General features: G+C 40.1%; 2 protein-coding genes across 2 annotated transcripts in view; one reads left to right on the plus strand and one right to left on the minus strand.

The window, feature by feature from the left end:
• ZNF25 (zinc finger protein 25) lies at nt 1-19,518 on the plus strand. The gene is made up of 6 exons (XM_029931674.1): nt 1-253; nt 1,682-1,797; nt 13,233-13,359; nt 13,646-13,741; nt 15,825-15,888; nt 16,333-19,518. The coding sequence occupies exons 2-6, from the start codon at nt 1,783-1,785 to the stop codon at nt 17,384-17,386; spliced, it is 1,356 nt and encodes a 451-aa protein (XP_029787534.1). The 5' UTR covers nt 1-253; nt 1,682-1,782; the 3' UTR covers nt 17,387-19,518.
• LOC115285386 (zinc finger protein 33A-like) overlaps nt 1,115-19,808 on the minus strand; it is a 54,836-nt gene continuing 36,142 nt past the window's right edge. Inside the window, 1 exon segment of the mRNA XM_029931670.1 lies at nt 1,115-1,227. Coding sequence (XP_029787530.1) covers nt 1,200-1,227 — 28 coding nt within the window. The 3' untranslated portion in view covers nt 1,115-1,199.

A 19,808-nucleotide genomic window follows, 5' to 3' on the forward strand; every position in this document is an offset into this window, starting at 1 on the left:
GGGGAGCTGTTGTGACGTGGACCCCGAGCCCGCCACGTCCGCGCTGGCGTGGCTGCTGGCGTGGCTGGCGGCGCTGCGGCTTTGTCGAGCCCGGGGGACCTAGGCGCGTCCAGTGACTGCCACTTAACTGGGCAGGATAACCTCGATACGACTCGGACACTCATCTGTAAAATAACTACAGTAACTCCTGGGGTTGTTTGCTGTCTGTATTAAATAGGGCCGTATACATGAAGTTGATAAGGACTCAATAAAGGTGAGCTGCTTTTATTATTACCGAGGTATGCTGTTCTTTTCATTATGGGTTCATTTAGTCATAATCGTCATGGCCATACTTTGAATCGGCATTAACCACCTCCATTGTAATACATAGGACTAGAAAGGTCGGAGATAAATTGGCTTACTCACCATTAGCGGCGGGGGCAGTTCTCTCCTTTTATTTACTCTGGTTCATGCTGTATCCCACGCTAACATCCACAGCCTTGTATTTACTACAATAATTGTCCCTAAGTATAACTGTGGAGTGTAATGGACCTAGCCTAGTGTTCAATTTCCAAAAATTCTTGAGGCTTCCTCAGAACCCTTGTATCAAAGGGAAAATTAGGCCCTTCCCTCATTCTCCAACCTGTTTGTATTCTCAGAGGACCGTTACACATACATGTAAACTGAAACCATTTATTGGAGAAACTAGGAATCCTCTCCAAGCCAGAGGCTAGTTCTAGAGGGGCGGATGGGGGTGGGGCATGGAACAGACTTTGTTAAAAAGGCAAAAACTGGAATTTGGTCTGTGCTCCGTGTGATGAAAGTGCTTGTTTGGCTGGTGTATCCGGGCTTCTTTTAGGCATTTTGTAAGCATCAGGCCAATCTGGAAGAGGTTTCTATTTCAGCATATTGGCATCGTTACCTTTTGCTACCTACATCAAGGGTCTGTTCTGGGATTTAAGGTGTCAAATTGTTATTTAGAAGTTAGATTTGTGTCCCAGTCAAAATTCTTCAAGGCCTAATTAAATTTTACCCTTGGCCCAGCCCAGGCCGGGAGGGGACAGTGAATTCCAGTGTGCTGTCGGGATTTGTGGTACTGAGTGAAGACTTACCAGAATCAAAATGGTACGTGAAGGGTTCAAAATTAGATTTGTTGATGCCAGAGACTAGCCCAGAAGCAAAGTCTACCAGGTCCACTGTACCAGGTGTAAGTCAAAACGTTACCTTGGAGAAGTGATTTTTGAGAAACTGCAAGTTAGGGAGAAAAGACATGTTAGTTTTTGAGGGCTCTGAAGACTTTCTAACTTCGTGGGGTTTATAATGTTAATAGGAACAATTGTTATGTAACGTAAACACTTCTTTACCAGTACTTTTCAACATCCTTTGTAATGCCAGAACAGGGGTCCACACTTTGGATATGCATTATACATTTTGCCTAACTTGCTATCATTGGTTGTTTAAGTTTTCAGTTCTTTTGTGTTGTTTAGTAAATGGATGCATAATTTGCAGAACAGCTGGTAGGTAAGAAATGTTTAGATTTCAGTCAAAAATTTCCCAGATTCATCAAGATTATAGCAGAGTCACCAATGGACAGGTGGGTATTCCTTTATCACTAAAGGTCCTTTCTATTCCTTCTCATGGCTCAAAGGGATATTTTCCTAGGGGTTCATGTTTTACTAAAACGTATGGAAATTTCTCACAGGTGATTCCTGAGCGGCAAGATAAGGTCTCTTAAGACTTCTGACTTCCAACTTTCCCCGTTCTGGCTTCATAGTTTCTATCCTTTCCCAAGAGCAGCAGAAAATGAACAAGTATAAGGTGAGTCACTTATTTAGCCATGTGTGTGTGTGTGTGTGTGTATTTTCAGTGAGTTTTATGAAAGAGAGCCCATATACTAAATGAGAAAAGTGGAACTAGCTACAAATCACCTTCGGGGAAAATACTGTTCGAATAGCACAGCAGTTCCAGAATGCAGTCTGTAGACCCCTGGCTTCCCCAAGACCTTTGCAAAGGAGTGTATCCGGTCAGAACCTAATACTAGGATGCAGATTGCCTTGTACACTGATGGTGTGAAAGCAGTGGTGAATAGGGCGCTGCCTGTTGGGCATGAGTGAAGACAATGATAGCAGTGACTGTATTCCTCTGCAGTGTACTCAGCAGTAAAAAACTGCCGCTTTTACTTGAGGAGATCTTTGATGATACGGTAAAAGTAATTTTATTACATTTTGACCCCTGAATACACATCTTTTTTTTTTAATTTGTTTAAGCGTTTATTCGTTTTTGAAAGAGAGACAGTGCAAGTGAGGGAGGGGCAGAGAGAGGGAGACACAGAATCTGAAGCAGGCTCCAGCTCTGAGCTGTCAGCACAGAGCCTGCTGTGGGGCTCAAACTCACAAACCGTGAGATCATGGCCTGAGCCCAAGTCGGACACCCAACCAGCTGAGCCACCCAGGTGTACCAGAATACACCTCTTTTTACCACTTGGTATGACGGTGTAGGAAGTGCACATAAAGTACTTTTGCTGCATCCTGAGGCATGATGGTTGGTTGTCTTAGGAAAAGCACTTGTGCGACCGATTTGTGAGTTCACCTAGCCATCTTTTTCATGGAATACTATTTCTGCTTGAAAGAGCAACTGGCAGACCAGCTGTGGTTATTTGGAGGGGTATTTTCGAAACATTTTCCCAAAAATGGCTGAAGTGAGCCTGTCGCTCAAGGAAAATGACTCTCAGTTTTGTTGCCAATGTTAAAAGTTGAGGTTTCAAGGTAAATTTAGAATTTTGGAAAACTTGTATCCTCCACTGTGCAGTGGACAACTTCTAATATTTAAAGATTTTACCGAGGTGATTGGTGGGGATGCTAACAAAAGTGATATATTTTCTGTGAGTGTCAGCATGAGTGATATTCCTGGTAGATGTGCTCAGTGGCGAACAAGCCATTATGACGATGGGGTGATACAGAGAAGTGAGGGACAGGGGATAAGCCGATTGGGGAATGCTGCTCTAAAAAAGTAAGATTTGAGGAATGTCCTGAATTAATGAGGAAGCCTAGTAGAATTCTGGTGGAAGAGCATTCTAGAGAAGAACAGCAAATACAAACACCTTGAGGCATGTTCCATAAACAGTATTCAGGACATTGAAGCTAGAGGCGACCCAGGGGAGAATGACCTAGAGGTAAGATCAAAGAGGTGGAAGGGACTAGAATATTTAGGACCTTGTAGGCTGGAGAAACACTGAATTTCAATTTTATTTATTTTAAAATCGTGCAAAGGAATGTATATAATATATACATAAAATTTAGGGAATATTGCTGACCCACAAGTGTATCCCCTATCTGGCTTAAGAAATGACAATTACTAGTATCCCCTATGTGCCCCGCCTTAATCTCATCTTACCATTCATTACCCAGAGAAAAGTGAACGCTGAGTTCTGTGGTAACCATTTCTTTGTTTTAAATTCCCAGTCCTTTGGTAAGCCCTTGACGGCAGTCTTACATAACTTTCACAGCCCAACTTCTGAAATCCTGTTACTACCATATCATAAATTTTCTGTGTAGACATTATCTCTTTTTTTTTAAGCTGAAGTTTTTTGTTTTTTGAAGTGTATTTGAGAGACAGAGACAGGGTGAGCAGGGGAAGGGCAGAGAGAGGGAGAGAGAGAATTCCAAGCAGGCCCCCACCTTCAGTGTGGAACCTGATACAGGGCTTGAACCTGTGAACTGTGAGGTCATGACCTGAGCCTAAACCAATGGCCACTTAACTGGCTGAGCCACCTAGGCACCACAAACATCTTACAACTGGCTTTTGCACAGGGCTTGTTGGTATTGGATTCTTTTTTTTTTTTTAAGTTTATTTATTTATTCTGAGAGAGCGAGCAAGTGAGGGAGGGGCAGGGAGAGAGGGAGAGACAGAGAACCCCACTATCAGCTTGGAACCTGATGCAGGGCTTAAACCCTTAAAACTGAGATCAAGACCTGAGCCAAAGTCAGACGCTCCATCCACTGAGCCACCCAGGAGTCCCTGTGTAGACATTATCTGTTATTAACTAAAAATTATAACCTTTGGACATGATGGTGGGAGAAAGAGACTTTGGAAAGAGGGAGAAATAATGTAGGAGGAGGCTCAGAAACAACTTAGCCTATTCCACAGTTCTGCTTCAGTCAGTCTTGAAAGTGTATCTTTTATGTGCCATTCTCCTGACCCAGAATTCACTCGAAGTGGGTACAGTGTTTTCCCTGTATTATGCTCTGTACTAACTGCTGAACTGAATTGTCAGTTTGGGACAACACAAATGACTAGCGATCCTTCTTGGTTTTTGAAGTAACTAAGTACAGTCATCACTACCAACTCTTCTGCTTGCTTGCTTGGTTTTAGTGAGGGTCTGCTGGTGGAAAATTCTCACTTTATCTGAAATATAAATGAAGTTTTTCACTGTGTATAGAACTCTCGGTTGGAAGTTTTTCTATTTTAAACATTGAAAGCATTCACTGTCTTAAACTATTGAAAACTCATCTTTTAAGTTGTAGATATCTAAAGTAAATTTGTGTGTTTTGGACGAGCTACTTTTAAGATCTTATTCTATTATGTTTGTGAGTGAATTTTTCATTATCCTAATGAGATTTGTTGTACTTCCTGTAGGTTGAGTATTTTGAGAACTATTGACTTTTAAGCTCTACTTTTGTGGGGTTTTTTTTATTGCTTAGCCTAGCGACTACAGTATGCACCATTAACTTATCCCCTGTGTCTTCAAATGTTTATTCACGAACAATATTGTAACTTCCCTAAGCATAATTTGGTTTACACCCTCTGACCCACATGGTCCTTGTCTTATCTCACTTTTACATATATTTTTAACCCCAAATATTTGCTATTTTTACTTTAAATGGTATTGACTTTTTAAGTAACTTCAGTATGCATGTGTGTATGTGCATAAAATACTATTTTACGTTTATACAAACATCTGTATATGTGTCTATACAGGTGTCTCTATTCCTTCCTACAGGTCTAGGATTCTCTCTTACGTCTTTTCTCTTCAGCCAAAGCAGCTCATTTTATCATTTCATGTAGCGCAGGAATGACGAGGACAAATTCACTTCATTTGTCTTTCTGATAAATATCTTAATTTCACCTTGGTTTGGGAGGAATATTTTTTGCCAAATATAGACCTTGATGCTGAGTGTTTTCTTCGCTTCTGGATTTATAGGATGAGTTTGTCTTCTGTTTCTAAGATGTCAGTCTCATTGTTATTCATCTGAACAGAATGTGTCATTTTCCTCTACTTGTGCTTAAGATTTTCAGTTTTATCCTGAGGCATCTGGGTGGCTCAGTTGGTGGTGTATGACTCTTGGTTTCAGCTCAGGTCATGAGCTCACAGTTCATGAGTTCAAGCCCTGCATTGGGCTCTGTGCTGACAACAGGAAGCCTGCTTGGGATTCTCTCTCCCTCTCTCTCTCTCTCTGGCCCTCCCCCACTTATACTCTTTCTCCCTCTCTCTCTCAAAATAAATACATAAACTTAAAAAACAAAAAAAGATTTTCAATTTCATCCTTAGTTTTCAATAGTTAGACTGTGATATGCAGAGGTACAGTTTGTTTTGTTTTATCCTTCTGGGATGATAAAGATTTATGGTCTGTTTTATCGTTTCAGGAAATTTTTGGACACTTTCAGATATTTTTTTTTGCCTCATTCTCCTTTTTTTCTAAGATATAAGATTGCAGTTACACAAATTTTAGACACCATGTACATATTGTCCTGAAGGTCTCAAATGCTCTATTTAGTTCGGGAGCTGTTTTTTGTCTTTTAGTTTGAATATTTCGATTGAACAGAGTTTTTTCAAGTTCATAGTTTCCTTCTGTTCTGTTAATTCTCTTCATTCATAAGACCACCAAATTAACTTCTGATACTGTATCTTTTAATTCTAAAAATTCCTGGGTTTTTGTTCATTGTGTGCGCAATAATCTAGATTTATAGTTACTATTTTATTCATTTGACTTTAAAGCCATGCAGAAAATAAAGAGGAGTTATAATAAAATATACAATAGGGGTGCCTAGGTGACTCAATCAGTCAAACGTTTGAATTCAGCTCAGATCTCATGGTTCCTGAGTTCAGGCCCTGCTTTGGACTTTGTGCTGACAGCTCAGCGCCTGGAGCCTACTTCGGATTCTGTCTCTCTCACACACTGTGTCTCACTCTCTCAAAAAGAAACATTAAAAAATATGCAATAATATAGGATTTTATACTTACCTACAGTCACCTTTACCTGTGTTCTTCATGTGGCCTTGAATTAGTGTCTAATGTCTCTTCATTTCAAGCTGAAGAACTCCCTTTGACATTTCTTGTAGAGCAGGTCTACTAGTCCCTCAGCCTTTATTTCAAATGCCTTTTAATTTCTCCTGCATTACTGAAGGACAGTTTTGCTGGATACAATTCTTGTTTGGCAGTTTTTTCTTTCAGCAGTTTAATGTATCACAATGCCTCTGGTCTCCAAGTTTCTGTTGAGATAGGATTTAATGATAGTGAGGATCTTGCTGCTTTTAAGACTTTTGTCTCTGTTTTTGACAATTTAATTATAATATATATTGGTATGGAGTTTATCCTTTTTGGAGTTTAATGTGCTTCCTGTAAGTATATGTTTATGTCTACCATCAAATGTGGGAAGTTTTTGGCCATTATTTCTTCAAATATTATGTCTCTTTTCCTGCCTTTTCTCTGGGACTCCTAGTTTGCTTCTGTTGGTATGATTAATGATGCTCTCACAGGTCCCGTCAGACTCTGTTCATCCTTCTTCATTCTTTGTTTCCTTCTGTTCCTCACACGGATTCATTTCAATTGTCTTCAGTTTTACAGATTTTTCTGCCTGCTCAAATCAGTTTTGATGTGTTGTAGTGAATTTTATAGTCTAGTTACTGTACTTTGAATGTCATAACTTCTTTTTGGTTTCTTTTTCTAACTTCTTTTTTTTTAATTATTATTTGTTCATACATTATTCTCCTAGTTTTTTTCAGTTCTTTGTCGATGGTTTCCTTTAGCCCTTTGAGCATGCTTAAGATAAGAGTTGATTTACATTGTTTGTCTAGTAAATCCAATATTTGCATCATCTCAGGGATGATTCCTGTCAATTTCTTCTTTTTCCCCCCTGTGAATGGGCCTACTTGTTTATGCCTTTAGCTTTTTATTAGAAACTTTGTGATATGAATATTTAAACATAATAACATGGTGACTCTGGAAATCAGATTGTCCAACTCCCCACGGTTCGCTTTTGCTGCTCACTGAGGACTGCAGTTGTTCACTTGTTAACTTTCCAGGTTTTCAAAGGCTATATTCCTTGTCATGTGTGGTCATCGCCATTTCTGTTCCATTATACCAGTGGTCAGCCAGTGATGTGACAGAGATTTCCTTAAACTTCTGGAACCAAAAATCAAATACTTTTCTATATTGGCTCTAAACTGGGGCACTCCTTCTACAGTTAACCGGGCTGCCTACCCTTCTGCCTTTCCTTTCACTTCTTATGAAGAGCCCTAAAATTAACCAGAGATGCAGGTAAGCCTAGTGTCCTCACAAGTGTTTTCTGAGCCTGTGTCCAGCCCTGGTCATGCACATTGCTCTCTGGATTCTCTGGTTTATGCACTGTAGTCCATCCAGGACTTTTTTTCTCCCTGTTATCTGCCTCCTCAGCTTCTACCTTCCTGGGCACATCTGGAGTTGTCTGTGCTTACCCCACCACTATCCCTCACCCCCATGGCCACAGACCATATATGTCATTACATAGTTTTCATTGAGTCTGGCCCAGGATGCCATTCCACTCCTAGAAGGGGAGAAGAAAGACAAGACTCTGCACTCATCCATCAGGAAACCACTAGACAGATCCACACACTTAGCAGCTTTTGAACACAAAATCTGTATTGTCTCGCCCTGTCAAGCTGCACCAGGAACACAGGTCCTGTCCCTACTGCCCTTGCTAAACTGGAGAGGGGGTTGGTAGGTGGGCACACAGAAATACCACAATGCTCTTCAAGGTTAGCATCGTCTTCCTTAAGTATCTCATTCGTTGCTCTAAATTTTTCATTAGTTTTTAAAATTGGATTCTAGAGTTCTGAAAAAGTTGATTTTGTCAGTTTTTGCCCCCTTAATGGTTTTCTCAGTTGGAGAGAACAATTTCTGAAGCTCTCCACCATTTCTCAAGACACTGCTCATGTCAAAAGGTTTTTAACTACAAAGGCAATTTACTGAATAGATATATAGGACTATTCACTCAGCTTTAGGTATTTCTTTCCGAGTGAGAGAGATTTGGTATTTTCTTTCCAGGAATTGGTCCATTCCATCTAAGTCGTCAAATTTATAAACTTAGGATCATTCACAGTATTCCTTACATTTTTTTTAACATTTGTGAGGCCTGGAGAAATTGTCACCCTTTTCATTTCTGATATTGTTAACTTGTTTTCTTGATCATTCTGAATATAATTTTATCAATCTTCTGGATCTTTCAGAGAACTGTTTGGCTTTCTGATAACACTAAAAAAGCGCTCAAATATTATTTCCAAATATTTGGCACTTTTCCACATAATTTTGTTATCAATTTCTAAGTTTAAATCAGCTCTGGTTGGTCAGAGAATGTATTTTATATGATTTCAGCTATTTTCAGACTTGTCTTCTGGCCAGAAAATGATCTTATCAGTATTCCATGAAAAACTCTCAGCATTTTGTTAATATATTTATTAGTATCTGGAAAGGACAGTGTGATTGTTTAGTATGCAGAATAGTCTGTTCTTTTCCACTGTCTCTGAATGCAATCCATTATAACTCCCACAGCTTCCTATTATGACTATACCAGAAATAAATTCTTAGTGGTCTCATATCTGTTAGCTGTTATTTCTGGCTTGCTTGTGCCTTTCCTTCTTGTTTGCTTTTCAGTGTATTCAAGTATTTTGGAGAATAGTTGCATAGTTTGTATGCTTTAAGTGCCCCTATGTTTATAAAAACATCTTTTAAAAAAAATTATTTTGAGAGCGAGTGCTAGCACAGAGCAGGAGAAGGGCAGAGAGACAGAGGGAGAGGAAATCCCAAGCAGGTTCCATACATAGATACATGGTGGAGATATGTATGAGATATGTATGAGGACCTGAGGCAAAATCAACAGTAGGAAGTTCAACTGACCCAGCCACCAAGTGCCCAAGAAAACATCTTTTTAAAAATTTATCCTGGAATGAAAATTTGACAGGGCATGGGATTTTAGATTTGAAACATTTTCCATTAGATCTTTGTGGGTATTCCTTATTTGCCTTTCAGCATTTTGTTCTGCATATGAAAAGTCACCTGTCCATTTTATTCTTATTATCTTAGGTATTCTCTTAGTTGCTGAAGTGATATTGCTATGCTATAAGAAAACAGTACTTGTAAGTATTTCATCACAAGTGTTGCCTTGTAAAAAAAAAAAACCATAGGTATTAAAAAATAATAAAATTTTGTGTTTCATTTTCCAGTTGCTTCATTCCCACACGTAGAGCCAGTGTCTTCCTCTGCTTTATGTGGTCAGTTCGTTTCACCAGCTCTTGCCTTCAACTGAATGCCCTTTAAAAAGGGGACGGGGGCAAGGAATCATATCAGCATGACTCTGATCAATTTCCCTGCCAAATCAGTTACTCTACTGTCCTTATCAAACTCTAGACCTTCATTTTCCTGAGCTGTTAGGATGTGTGTCCAAAAGGTGGTTTCCCTGATCTGAAGAATTTTAAGTCTTGCAAAAATTTCTCAAATTGTCATGCTTCATGATTACAGCTTTCACTCGCTTGCTGTGCTCTTACCAAACTACTGTACCTTGGACAATTACATTTACAGTAGTGCTGCCCATTCATTGTGAACCTCTCAGTATTTGACTTCCTGAGCACTCTCCTCCTGGCCTGCTCTTCTGTTTAGAGAAGTTCCGTCAGGCTTCCGTCTTCTGGCCTAGTGTCGCCTACCATCATCTTGAAAATTCCTGTTTCCACAGATTCTTTTTTTTTTGGGGGGGGGGGGACTCTTATGGAGCCTGATTAAATATATGTGACAATATTATTTGTGGCAAGTCGCATATATGTATTTCTGCCAAAATGAACACTTCCAGCTGTATGTTCAACAGTCACTTCACACTGTGCCCAAAATTCAACACATTGCCTCTTTCGGCCCAACGGTTTCTTTTTCCCAATTTCTTTTATGGAATAATGTTAGTTGGCAAAATACGAACGTTTCCACACACCACAACCAGATCCTACTGTATAGCTAGGAGATAGGAAGCTTCAGTTCATGTGGAAGTTGGGAGATCCCTGTCAAGAGCGGAAGCAGCAGGGAGCTCACCCCAGAGCAGGAAGTCAGGAGGGGGTTGATGGAAGAGAAAAGATGGTGAGATCATAGTTGTACAGAAGATCAGGAGGGCTCTGCCACAAGCACAGGGGCTCACGCTGATTGGGGAAAGAGGGGAGAGGTCTGGAGGCGCGGGGTCCAAGTACAGGCACTGGGATTAAAAAGAAGGGGCTCAAGATGTGTGCAGGAACATCGACTCAGAGGGAAAGAAAAGAATCCCTGTGTGCTTATATTGAAAGCACATGAGAAAACAAGCAGTGGAAATCAGGTGTCCTAAAAAAAAAAAAATACAGAATCACAGAATCTAAAGAGCCCTCCCCCAGTAATGCTTTCTTCAAGAATGTGAACATAACAGGGCTCCTGGGTGGCTCCGTCGGTTAAGCGTCTGACTTCAGCTCAGGTCACAATCTCACGGTTTGTGGGTCTGAGCCCCGCATTGGGCTCCGTGCTGACAGCTCAGAGCCTGGAGCCTGCTTCAGAGTCTGTGTCTCTCCCTTTCTCTGCCCCTCCCCAAGTTGTGCGCTCGCTCGCTCGCTCTCTCTCTCAAAAACAAACCTTAAAATGTGAACAGCAGAGACCTTTTCGAACTAAGCACAAGTAACACTTTCACCTCTCCCCAGCATAAGCTTTTATCTTCATTTGATCATGAACAAAAACTGTTACTCAACATGCATACAACGCTAACACAAGAAAAAATAGAATGTGTGAATGGACACTTTTTCAGCTGATGTCACTACTTCTCCCCCAAGCACACATAAAGTCGAGGAGAGTATATAGCTTTCCAATATTATGTGTATCAGATAGGAAAGAACTTAAACCCCAGAGACTCAGGATAGAAATGGGAAAACAAGTCGATATAAAATACAAGCAAGTTAACTCAGGAAAGAAATGGTGAACAGCAGATCACCTCAGAATAGATTAAATTACAGTGCATTTCGGGGAGAAGATGAATGAATGCATGATCAGTGATACACAAGAAGAATGGGAAGGAGACCCCAAGGAGTACGAGGGGAGCAGAAATAGAAGATAAAGTAGGACCAGTCAAAAGCAAAACTGAAAACTAATATTTAATCCAAGGAAGCTTTCCATAAAGAAAAAGAAAACTGAATTACATACTGCAAAGACTGAGTGTGAGAGAGAACTGACCCAGAATGTTAAGTGCCAAGAGAGATTCTAGTAAAACTATTTGACTTAAAAGTAGAGAGGAAAAAAAAAAAAAAAGAGTCCTCTAGGCCACAAGCAACAAAATGTACATCACTTGGCATGGAAAGAAAATAAAATTGACATAACCTTTTCTTTTTAAATTGACATAATTCTTATTAGCAACATATATATAAAAGAATAGAATGGGGTTTTCAAGAATGAAATGTGAACTTTTCTTCCTTCAAGTTTTCACATTTCAGATTCTATGAAATATAAACAATGACTGGAGGAAATTCCATAGCCTTACATAGTCCTGTCAATAAAAACAAGAGAGTGAAAATAATTAGCATTATAGTTCTAGCCATTACCAAACTATGTAGGGATTATGGGAATTAATCTCCCCCTTCTCTCAACAATTATTAATTTCCAATTAAGTTATTTTTTATCCCCACTGCTGTTACTTTTTTTTTTTAATGTTGTTTATTTTTGAGAGAGAAAGAGTGTGAGCAGGGGAGGGGCAGAGAGGGAGACACAGAAGTGAAACAGGCTCCAGGTTTTGAGCTGTCAGCACAGAGTGGGACATAGGGCTCAAAATCGCCATCTATGAGATCATGACCTGAGCAGAATTCAGATGCTTAACCGGCTGAGCCACCCAGGCGCCCCCACTGTTGCTCTGTTAAATGTTTATTGCTTATATATGCCTCTTAATTTTCTAACACTCTGTATTTCTGATGTGCTTTTGCCTCCTCTTTAGTGTTGTTGTTGTTTTTTTTTTAACTTGGAGAAAGTGCGAGCTGGGGAGGGGCAGAGAGCGGGAGAATCCCAAGCAGGTTCTGTGCTGTCATTGCAGAGCCCTAGGCGGGACTCAATCTCATGAACCAATCTCATGAACCAGGGGATATCATGACCCGACCTGAGCTGAAATCTAGAGTTGGACACTTAACCACCTGAGCCACGTAGGCGCTCCTTTAATGCTTTCTTCTAAGCTACTGGCTACCTCTATAGCTCTAGTACCTGCATGGGTAACTGTAGTAGCTCCCTTATCTATATTTGCCTACACAGTGAAGGGTTGAACATCCCAAAGACATGTAAGACAGTCTACATTGTGTAAAATAGTAGACTGTCTATTGGTAGTTTTCTTTTTTAGGAGTAAAACTTACCAACTTTTAATAAATTGATTACAAGTGTATATTAATAAACACGTACCAGTGCAGTGGATATGCAAAATACATTTTAATGGTCCAGAGACACATTCAGAATTATTCCATGGACTATATCACCTTCTAACCAATCTTTGTCCAACACCCTATTCTCATATCAGGCTGTCGTCTTTGTAATTTTCCTAAACTTGCAATTGTTCATTCATCCTTTGTCAATTCTGTTTTCTTTGTTCCCAACATTTCCATTGGTCAGCTTAACCTAGTAAAATCTACCTTGATAATACAAAATGGAAGTAACCACCCCCTTTTGTGACCATCTTCTATCTTAGACATGTTTCGGTCAGAGCACCTGCCATGCGTATTGCATTTAAGTATTTACATCTCTGCGCCCTTGTCAGAATGTGTGTTCCTTGACTGTGGGGAACAGTTGCTTTCACTCATCTGTGTACCTCCTGGACGGTAGCTCAGCAAATACACAGTGAGCAGATATTTATGTCCAGAGTAGCAATCTTAACCTTCTACAGTTAACTTGATAGCACATTAAGAGCTAGTTCACAGATATCTTTTCATGGCAATCCTCTGAATACTTCGGTCTGAACTGATACATGGTGTTACAGGGACCAGTAACGTTCAAGGATGTTACTGTGGAGTTCACCCGGGAGGAATGGCAGTTACTGGATGCTGCTCAGAGGACCCTGTACAAGGAAGTGATGCAGGAGAACTACCGTCATCTAGTCTCAGTGGGTGAGGAAAAACTTCCCTGGATGTAACCGCCTGTAGTTTGCATTAGTTTCCTAGTTGCTGCAGTATGTAAGGTCCCTGTAGGGCTGCATAATGTTAGCTTTGTATCGGGTCAAATGTGATGAGGCCCTTTTGGGCACCAGAAAAAATGTGTTCCCAACCTTGCTAGGGAAAGAATCTAAATTTGCCAACCCATAGCAGGGCCTTCAATGTTCTGAAACTGTACTTCCGTATCCTTCACAGGCCCTAAATCCCAAGTAAACCGTAGTATTTTCTTTTCCATTAATAGGTTACCGTGTGAATAAGCCGAATGCAGTCTTCAAGTTGAAGCAAGGAAAAGAACCATGGATATTGGAGGTGGAATTTCCAGGTCGGAACTACCCAGGTGAGAATATATAGCCCTTGTTACTAGTGAAGGTGGTCGGTGCCTTTTGCCTTCTGAAATACTTTTCAAGAATCTCTTATAGGTGCGCTATACATCTGGAAATAACTGCCGACACTTGATCTGCATATGCAAGCAACATAAATCGCACCTCGTTTTCATTCTTTCCACATAAATTCCTCCTTTGCCAGACTTGGTCAAATATGCAAAATCTAATTCCTGCCTAACTTTGTTTTAGATTTTTGTCTTTTTTCTGGAATTCCCAGTTATTCCAGTACCTGGGAACTAATTGGGAGTTCTAGAACCCTATAATCTTAAAGTATTACATCTTAACAATTCTTTTTTCTTAGTTTATTATTTGAGAGAGAGAATGTGCAAGTGCACATGAGCAAGAGAGGAGGGGAGAGAGAATTCTAAGCAGGCCCCGTGATGTCAGCACAGAGCCCGATGTGGGACTCAGTCTCACAAACTGTAAGATCATGATCTGAGTCAAGAGAGATGCTTAACCAACTGAACCACCCAGGTGCCCCTAAAGTGTTAAATCTTAAATCTGACCATAATTTTTCTTTTTAGATCAACAATAAATATGCCTCTGTTATTTTCAGCACCAGTTTTATTAACTTCCTATTCTTTAAACTTTGAAATTAGATTATAAATTATGCCTTTCATCAGTTATATTATCTCAGAGTTGATACTTGCTTTTAGATAATGTTTGTCTTCCACACAAGTACTGATTATCCCTTCTAAAATATGCACCTTATTTGGAGTGTTGTAACACTAAGATTAAAACAAAAACAGAAAAACACGAAGATGATCTCACTCTGTTCCTTAAGTGCTTTTCTTGTATTTGTGAACTTCTGCGTTGCCAGGACTAGGAACAATGCCTGGTGTTTATTAGTTTTTAACTAGATATTTGTTGAACTATTCAATATAAACTAACAAGAGATAGACCTTTTCTTCTCCTCTGTGCCCTTCACAGTAACTCCTGCAAGGGGTCATCCTTTCTTAAGACCAGAGATACACAGGCTCTTGTTTCCTGTGCATCCCACTTAGCCTTCCATGTGTCCCCGTTAAGTAACTTCATAGGTTTTCCCCACGAAGGCCATGAAATTCCTACCCCAAGCCTGTGCTCTTTATCTTTCACTTCCCTTCAGGCATTTAAAGAGGAGTAAATATGAGGGTCAGTAAGGATTCCAGGATGATGTTGTATAACTAATCTTTAAAGATCATGTAGTAAATTGAAGCAGAAATGACGAAACTAAGATAGGAAAGCAGTAGGAGATTGGCATTGGGTTGTGGTAACACTGCTTTGGAAATGCAATATGTTTTGTTGGTCAGGCTTGAAAATCTCTGTGCTACAAATGGAAATGCATCCTGTTGTAGGACGGCTTGCACACTGCCATTTAATCATCTTTCCTTGGGGATGTACGTGTTCCTGGGTCTTCCATCCCTGTTACAATTTTACCAGTGAGATGGAGAGAGCCGGGGTGTGGAACTGTCCTCTACATTTTAGGAAACAGATGTTGGTGATATAGTCAGTTTAAGGACTAGATTAGGCATCCAGAATAGATATCTCTGTGGATACAGAGGAAATAAAGTACTAGTTTATAGTCACTCATGAAAAGTAAATGAAATTCCATCTGAAAAAGGCTTAACTTTTCATCCAATTTCATCTTCCCCTGATATTTCCAGTGAACACAGTTGTCTACTAATTTTTCTGGTCACCCTGCTTACTGTTCGTCTGTAATAGGCTTACAGCATTCTGAGTCCCAGATTGTCCAGAGTCTTGTTCAGCACTCTAAACGACTTTTGTTCTCTGCTCCCCATTTTTCCTCTTAACTTTTTTCTTCAGGCTTTTAAAATATTGATAAAGTTTCAGAGTATTTAGGGTTATAATGACAGTTCTTCCCTTGTCTGCTACAACAGCTTTTAGTGTTTATATTTTTTCTAAACCAAAGGCATAGAAGAAATTTGCATTAAAGAATTCCTTTATTGGGAGAGATTGGCCTGAAGCGTAAGAATGAGCCCTACAATCATAATAATATGTTAAGATTTAAATGGTATTAAATTTTGGATTCCTTTGTAGAAGACCTATGGAAGATTCATGACCTGGGAACAAGATCTGAGGAAAGCCAAGCTGAAAATTCAAGGCAAGTCCAAGATTTTGATTTTAAGATTAGAAGCCTTGTTAAAAAAAAGTGTTGATGGGAGTAGTGGAAGTGGGAAAGCACTAATTCATACTAAACTTGAGGAGACTAACATTGGATTGAATTCCAAAGAATTCAGTCCAAATGGGAAAGATTTCTTCCCCCGTGGAGATCTTCTGTAGGACCAGGAGATTCAAACTTTGAAGCAGTCTTTCAGTTGTAGGTTGCACAGTGAAGGAGCCTTTGTTACCCAAACAGATCACAGGCCATTAAGAGACTCTGCATCCAACGCAAAGGAAGTTTCCTTCTACTCAATGTTAAACCACAGTGTGTGTCAGAACATTCGTAGTAGGCAGACTGTGAATCTAATCAGTGTGAGAACATCTTTAGAAATGGTTCTCAGCTAGAGTGCCTTATGTATTACTGACTTTGGAAATTTCTCTCTAGGAATGGAGAACTCACAAAACACCAGCAAACTCCTGCCAGAGAGAAAACCTATAAATGCAGTGAGTGTGGAAAATCCTTCTACCAGAAATCTATCCTCGTAATACATCAACACACTCACTCAAAGGACAAACCCAGGGAATGCGGGACATCGGTCCCTAGAAACGGAGACCTCACAAGACAACAGAAAGCTCAAACCAGAGAGAAAACCTATGAGTGTAAAGAATGTACAAAAACCTTCTACCACCTGTCCTCCCTTAGTAGACACTTGCGAACTCATGCAGGGGAGAAACCCTACGAATGCAATCAGTGTGAGAAATCCTTCTACCAGAAGCCACACCTTGTAGAACATCAGAAAACACACACGGGAGAGAAGCCCTTTGAGTGTAATGAGTGTGGGAAGTTCTTCTATGTGAAGGCATACCTCATGGTACATCAGAAAACACACACGGGGGAGAAGCCGTATGAATGTAAGGAATGTAGGAAATTCTTTTCCCAGAAGTCACACCTCACGGTACATCAGAGAACACACACAGGGGAGAAACCCTATAAATGTAAGGAATGTGGGAAGTCCTTTTCTAGAAATTCACACCTCAAAACTCATCAGAGAACTCACACAGGAGAGAAACCTTATGAATGTAAGGAGTGTGCGAAGTGCTTCTACCAGAAGTCAGCCCTCACAGTGCACCAGCGAACTCACACAGGGGAGAAGCCCTTTGAATGTAACAAGTGTGGAAAAAACTTTTACTATAAATCAGACCTCACTAAACACCAGAGAAAACACACAGGGGAGAAGCCCTATGAATGTCAAGAATGTGGTAAATCTTTCTCCGTGAATTCCGTCCTTAGATTACATCAAAGGACTCACACAGGAGAGAAACCCTATGAATGTAAGGAGTGTGGGAAATCCTTCTCTCAGAAGTCCCATTTTATCATACATCAGAGAAAACACACAGGAGAGAAACCCTATGAATGTAAGGAGTGTAGGAAAACTTTTATCCAGAAATCAAAACTTACTGCCCATCAGAAGACACATACGGAGGAAAAAAGCTTATAAACAGTTTGAATTGGGAACTTCCTACTGAAGTCATCCTTCAGAATAATCAGATAATTCACATAAGACCAAAAAACGTAGGAATATCATCTAAATGGGAAAGTTGCAGTCATAATTTTTCTTGACAGAAAGGAAATACACAGAAATTCTTCGAATCTAGAAGGAAGAAATTTTTATCGCATGTCAGACTTTAGTATCATACCCCCTACAAATTGTAAAGCATGAGAGACCTTTCTTAGGGAAGTCACAGTATACTGTACAACATGGAAATCACACGAGAGAAGAACTGTTAGAAGAAATAAGGGTCGGGAGCTTTTCGGCCAGGACAGCCATGGCTAATTCTCCCAGAGCTTGCATGCCAGAAGCTCCTCTCCGTGCCCTTGCTGAGCTCCAGAAACACTTTAAAGCAGGTGGGCACTGAGCCCTCAGAGGGGTAACCAGAGATTGAAACTGATCTGGAAGCCCTTCTTGAGAAGTGGCATCTCTGTGACCTTCACATGAGCGATGCCAGGATACAACCTCACAGACATCTCAAATATGTCAGGGTTCCTGACAGAAACTCCAAGAATCTGTCTTGGGGAAGAGTCAGTTACACCGAAAGTCACGTTTCAGTGGCTGGATTCTGAGAGTGGGCTTTTTTTCCTGAGGAAACTTGCAAATGTCTAGATAGATGAAGCTTTTTCAAAAGCAAAAACGTTGAAAACCCAGATGACATCCTTAAGCCCACAGGAAAAGCCCGTTAGTAAGCAGAGCTGATGAGCGTCTGCGTGCTGCTGGGCAGGTCAGGATATCTGTGCGCACGCGCGTCCCGTCTGGACCTGAACACGGAAATGCATAACCATGGCTCCGTGGCTCGCAGGTACCTGAGCAGATCTCGCAGCACATCTGAGCATTAACTCCTGTTGTTCTAGTATGTATTTTAGGTGTAATGTTCTCTTAAAATATAAGGCATCTTTTTCTATTTCCTGGCAGTTTTAATGGTTACTGAACTGATCCTTCAGAAAGAAGCTAAGCTTTGTGGTTTTTTTTTGCAAAATTCTCCATCTCATGGTCAGCCAAATCTTCCATTAGGGACACATTTATTCATAAGACTATTTTTGCCAGTTGATGACAACAGTATGATAACATAATGCTGTGTAACGTAAGTTGTGTCTGTTGTACTGTGGATGTCTTAGCAGGGTGCAGAGCGTTCTGCAGAACCTTGTGTGAGGAAGAATGTTCCTCACTACCTTTTTCTTCATAGTAGAAGCAACATGGTAGTGGTTAGAGTGCTGACTCTGGGCCCCTACTGCCAAGGCTCAGATTCCATGGGGCATGCCACTTAACCTCTGTGCCTCAGTTTCCTTTTCTATAAGAGAAGTGAGAATGGTAGAATCGCTTTGAGGTATGAATGAATATTTTTAAAGCACTTAGAATAGTGTCTGGGACACAAGAAAAGCATATGTTCGATACGACTATCATTGTAATTTGTATTTCTTGAATTATGCTGGGGGGAAAAAAGTTGGCTACCAACATGCATCACTCACTTTATTGCTGTAGTGCCTTGGTCTGGCTTTGTTGTGCATTTTCCTACAAATGATTCAGATACTCAGATGTGACCCACTACCTGCTTTTGTGGCCTTACAATCCAAGAGTGGTTTTACATTTCTAAATGGTCGGGGGAAAAAAGAATATTTTGTGACATGTGCCAATTCAGATTTCAGTATTCATAAATAAGGTTTTCTTGAAACACTAATAAACTAATAAAACAGAGACCATTGTCTCTGTCTTGCCGGAGGCTGCACTAAAGAGTTGAGTAGTTCCGACGGAGACCCAGTGGCTCACAGAGCCTAAGCTACTTACCGTCTGGCACTTTACAGAGTTAAGTTTTTCTGTTACTTAGGACTGAAAACATAATCAATGTATACAGTGTACTTTTATATATGCCACATGTTTGAGAAGTGATGGCCAGAGCATTTTGTGGGTGGGTGCAGTGTATTTATTTTGTACATTGTATTTACATGTTAAAAGCCTAAGCATAAGAATTTTTTTTCAAATAAATGTGTTTTATTTGTTGAACTGTCATCAAATTCCAAACATTTTCTGATGAAATGTAGCAGTAGATGTATGAAATAAACAGTCCAAGTTAAACAGAATTGTTAATTTGTCCCTACTTAAAATATTCGTTCATTTTATTACAAGTCTATAGCCAGTTTTCCCTGTATCATTTTATTATTTTATCACACTCCCATGATAAAATACCTTCTCTATGTCACGCTTAACAATTTAGTAACAAGACCCAATTCCACCAGGTACATTACCAGTAATCTACATTACTAGTAAAATCATTTAATTGCCGGAACTTCATTTGATTGTCAAATGCTGCTCCAATCTCCCCTTCCTAACGATGACTTTTGTGATGCTCAACTTCTTACACATGGCTCAT

This window comes from Suricata suricatta, chromosome 2 (genome assembly GCF_006229205.1).
Source record: "Suricata suricatta isolate VVHF042 chromosome 2, meerkat_22Aug2017_6uvM2_HiC, whole genome shotgun sequence".
NCBI lineage: Eukaryota > Metazoa > Chordata > Mammalia > Carnivora > Herpestidae > Suricata > Suricata suricatta.

Coding starts and splice junctions, on each gene's coding strand:
- ZNF25 (XM_029931674.1), top strand. Junction 13,742..15,824: donor TCCAGGTCGGAACTACCCAG/GTGAGAATATAT, acceptor ATTCCTTTGTAG/AAGACCTATGGAAGATTCAT. Junction 15,889..16,332: donor AGCCAAGCTGAAAATTCAAG/GCAAGTCCAAGA, acceptor ATTTCTCTCTAG/GAATGGAGAACTCACAAAAC.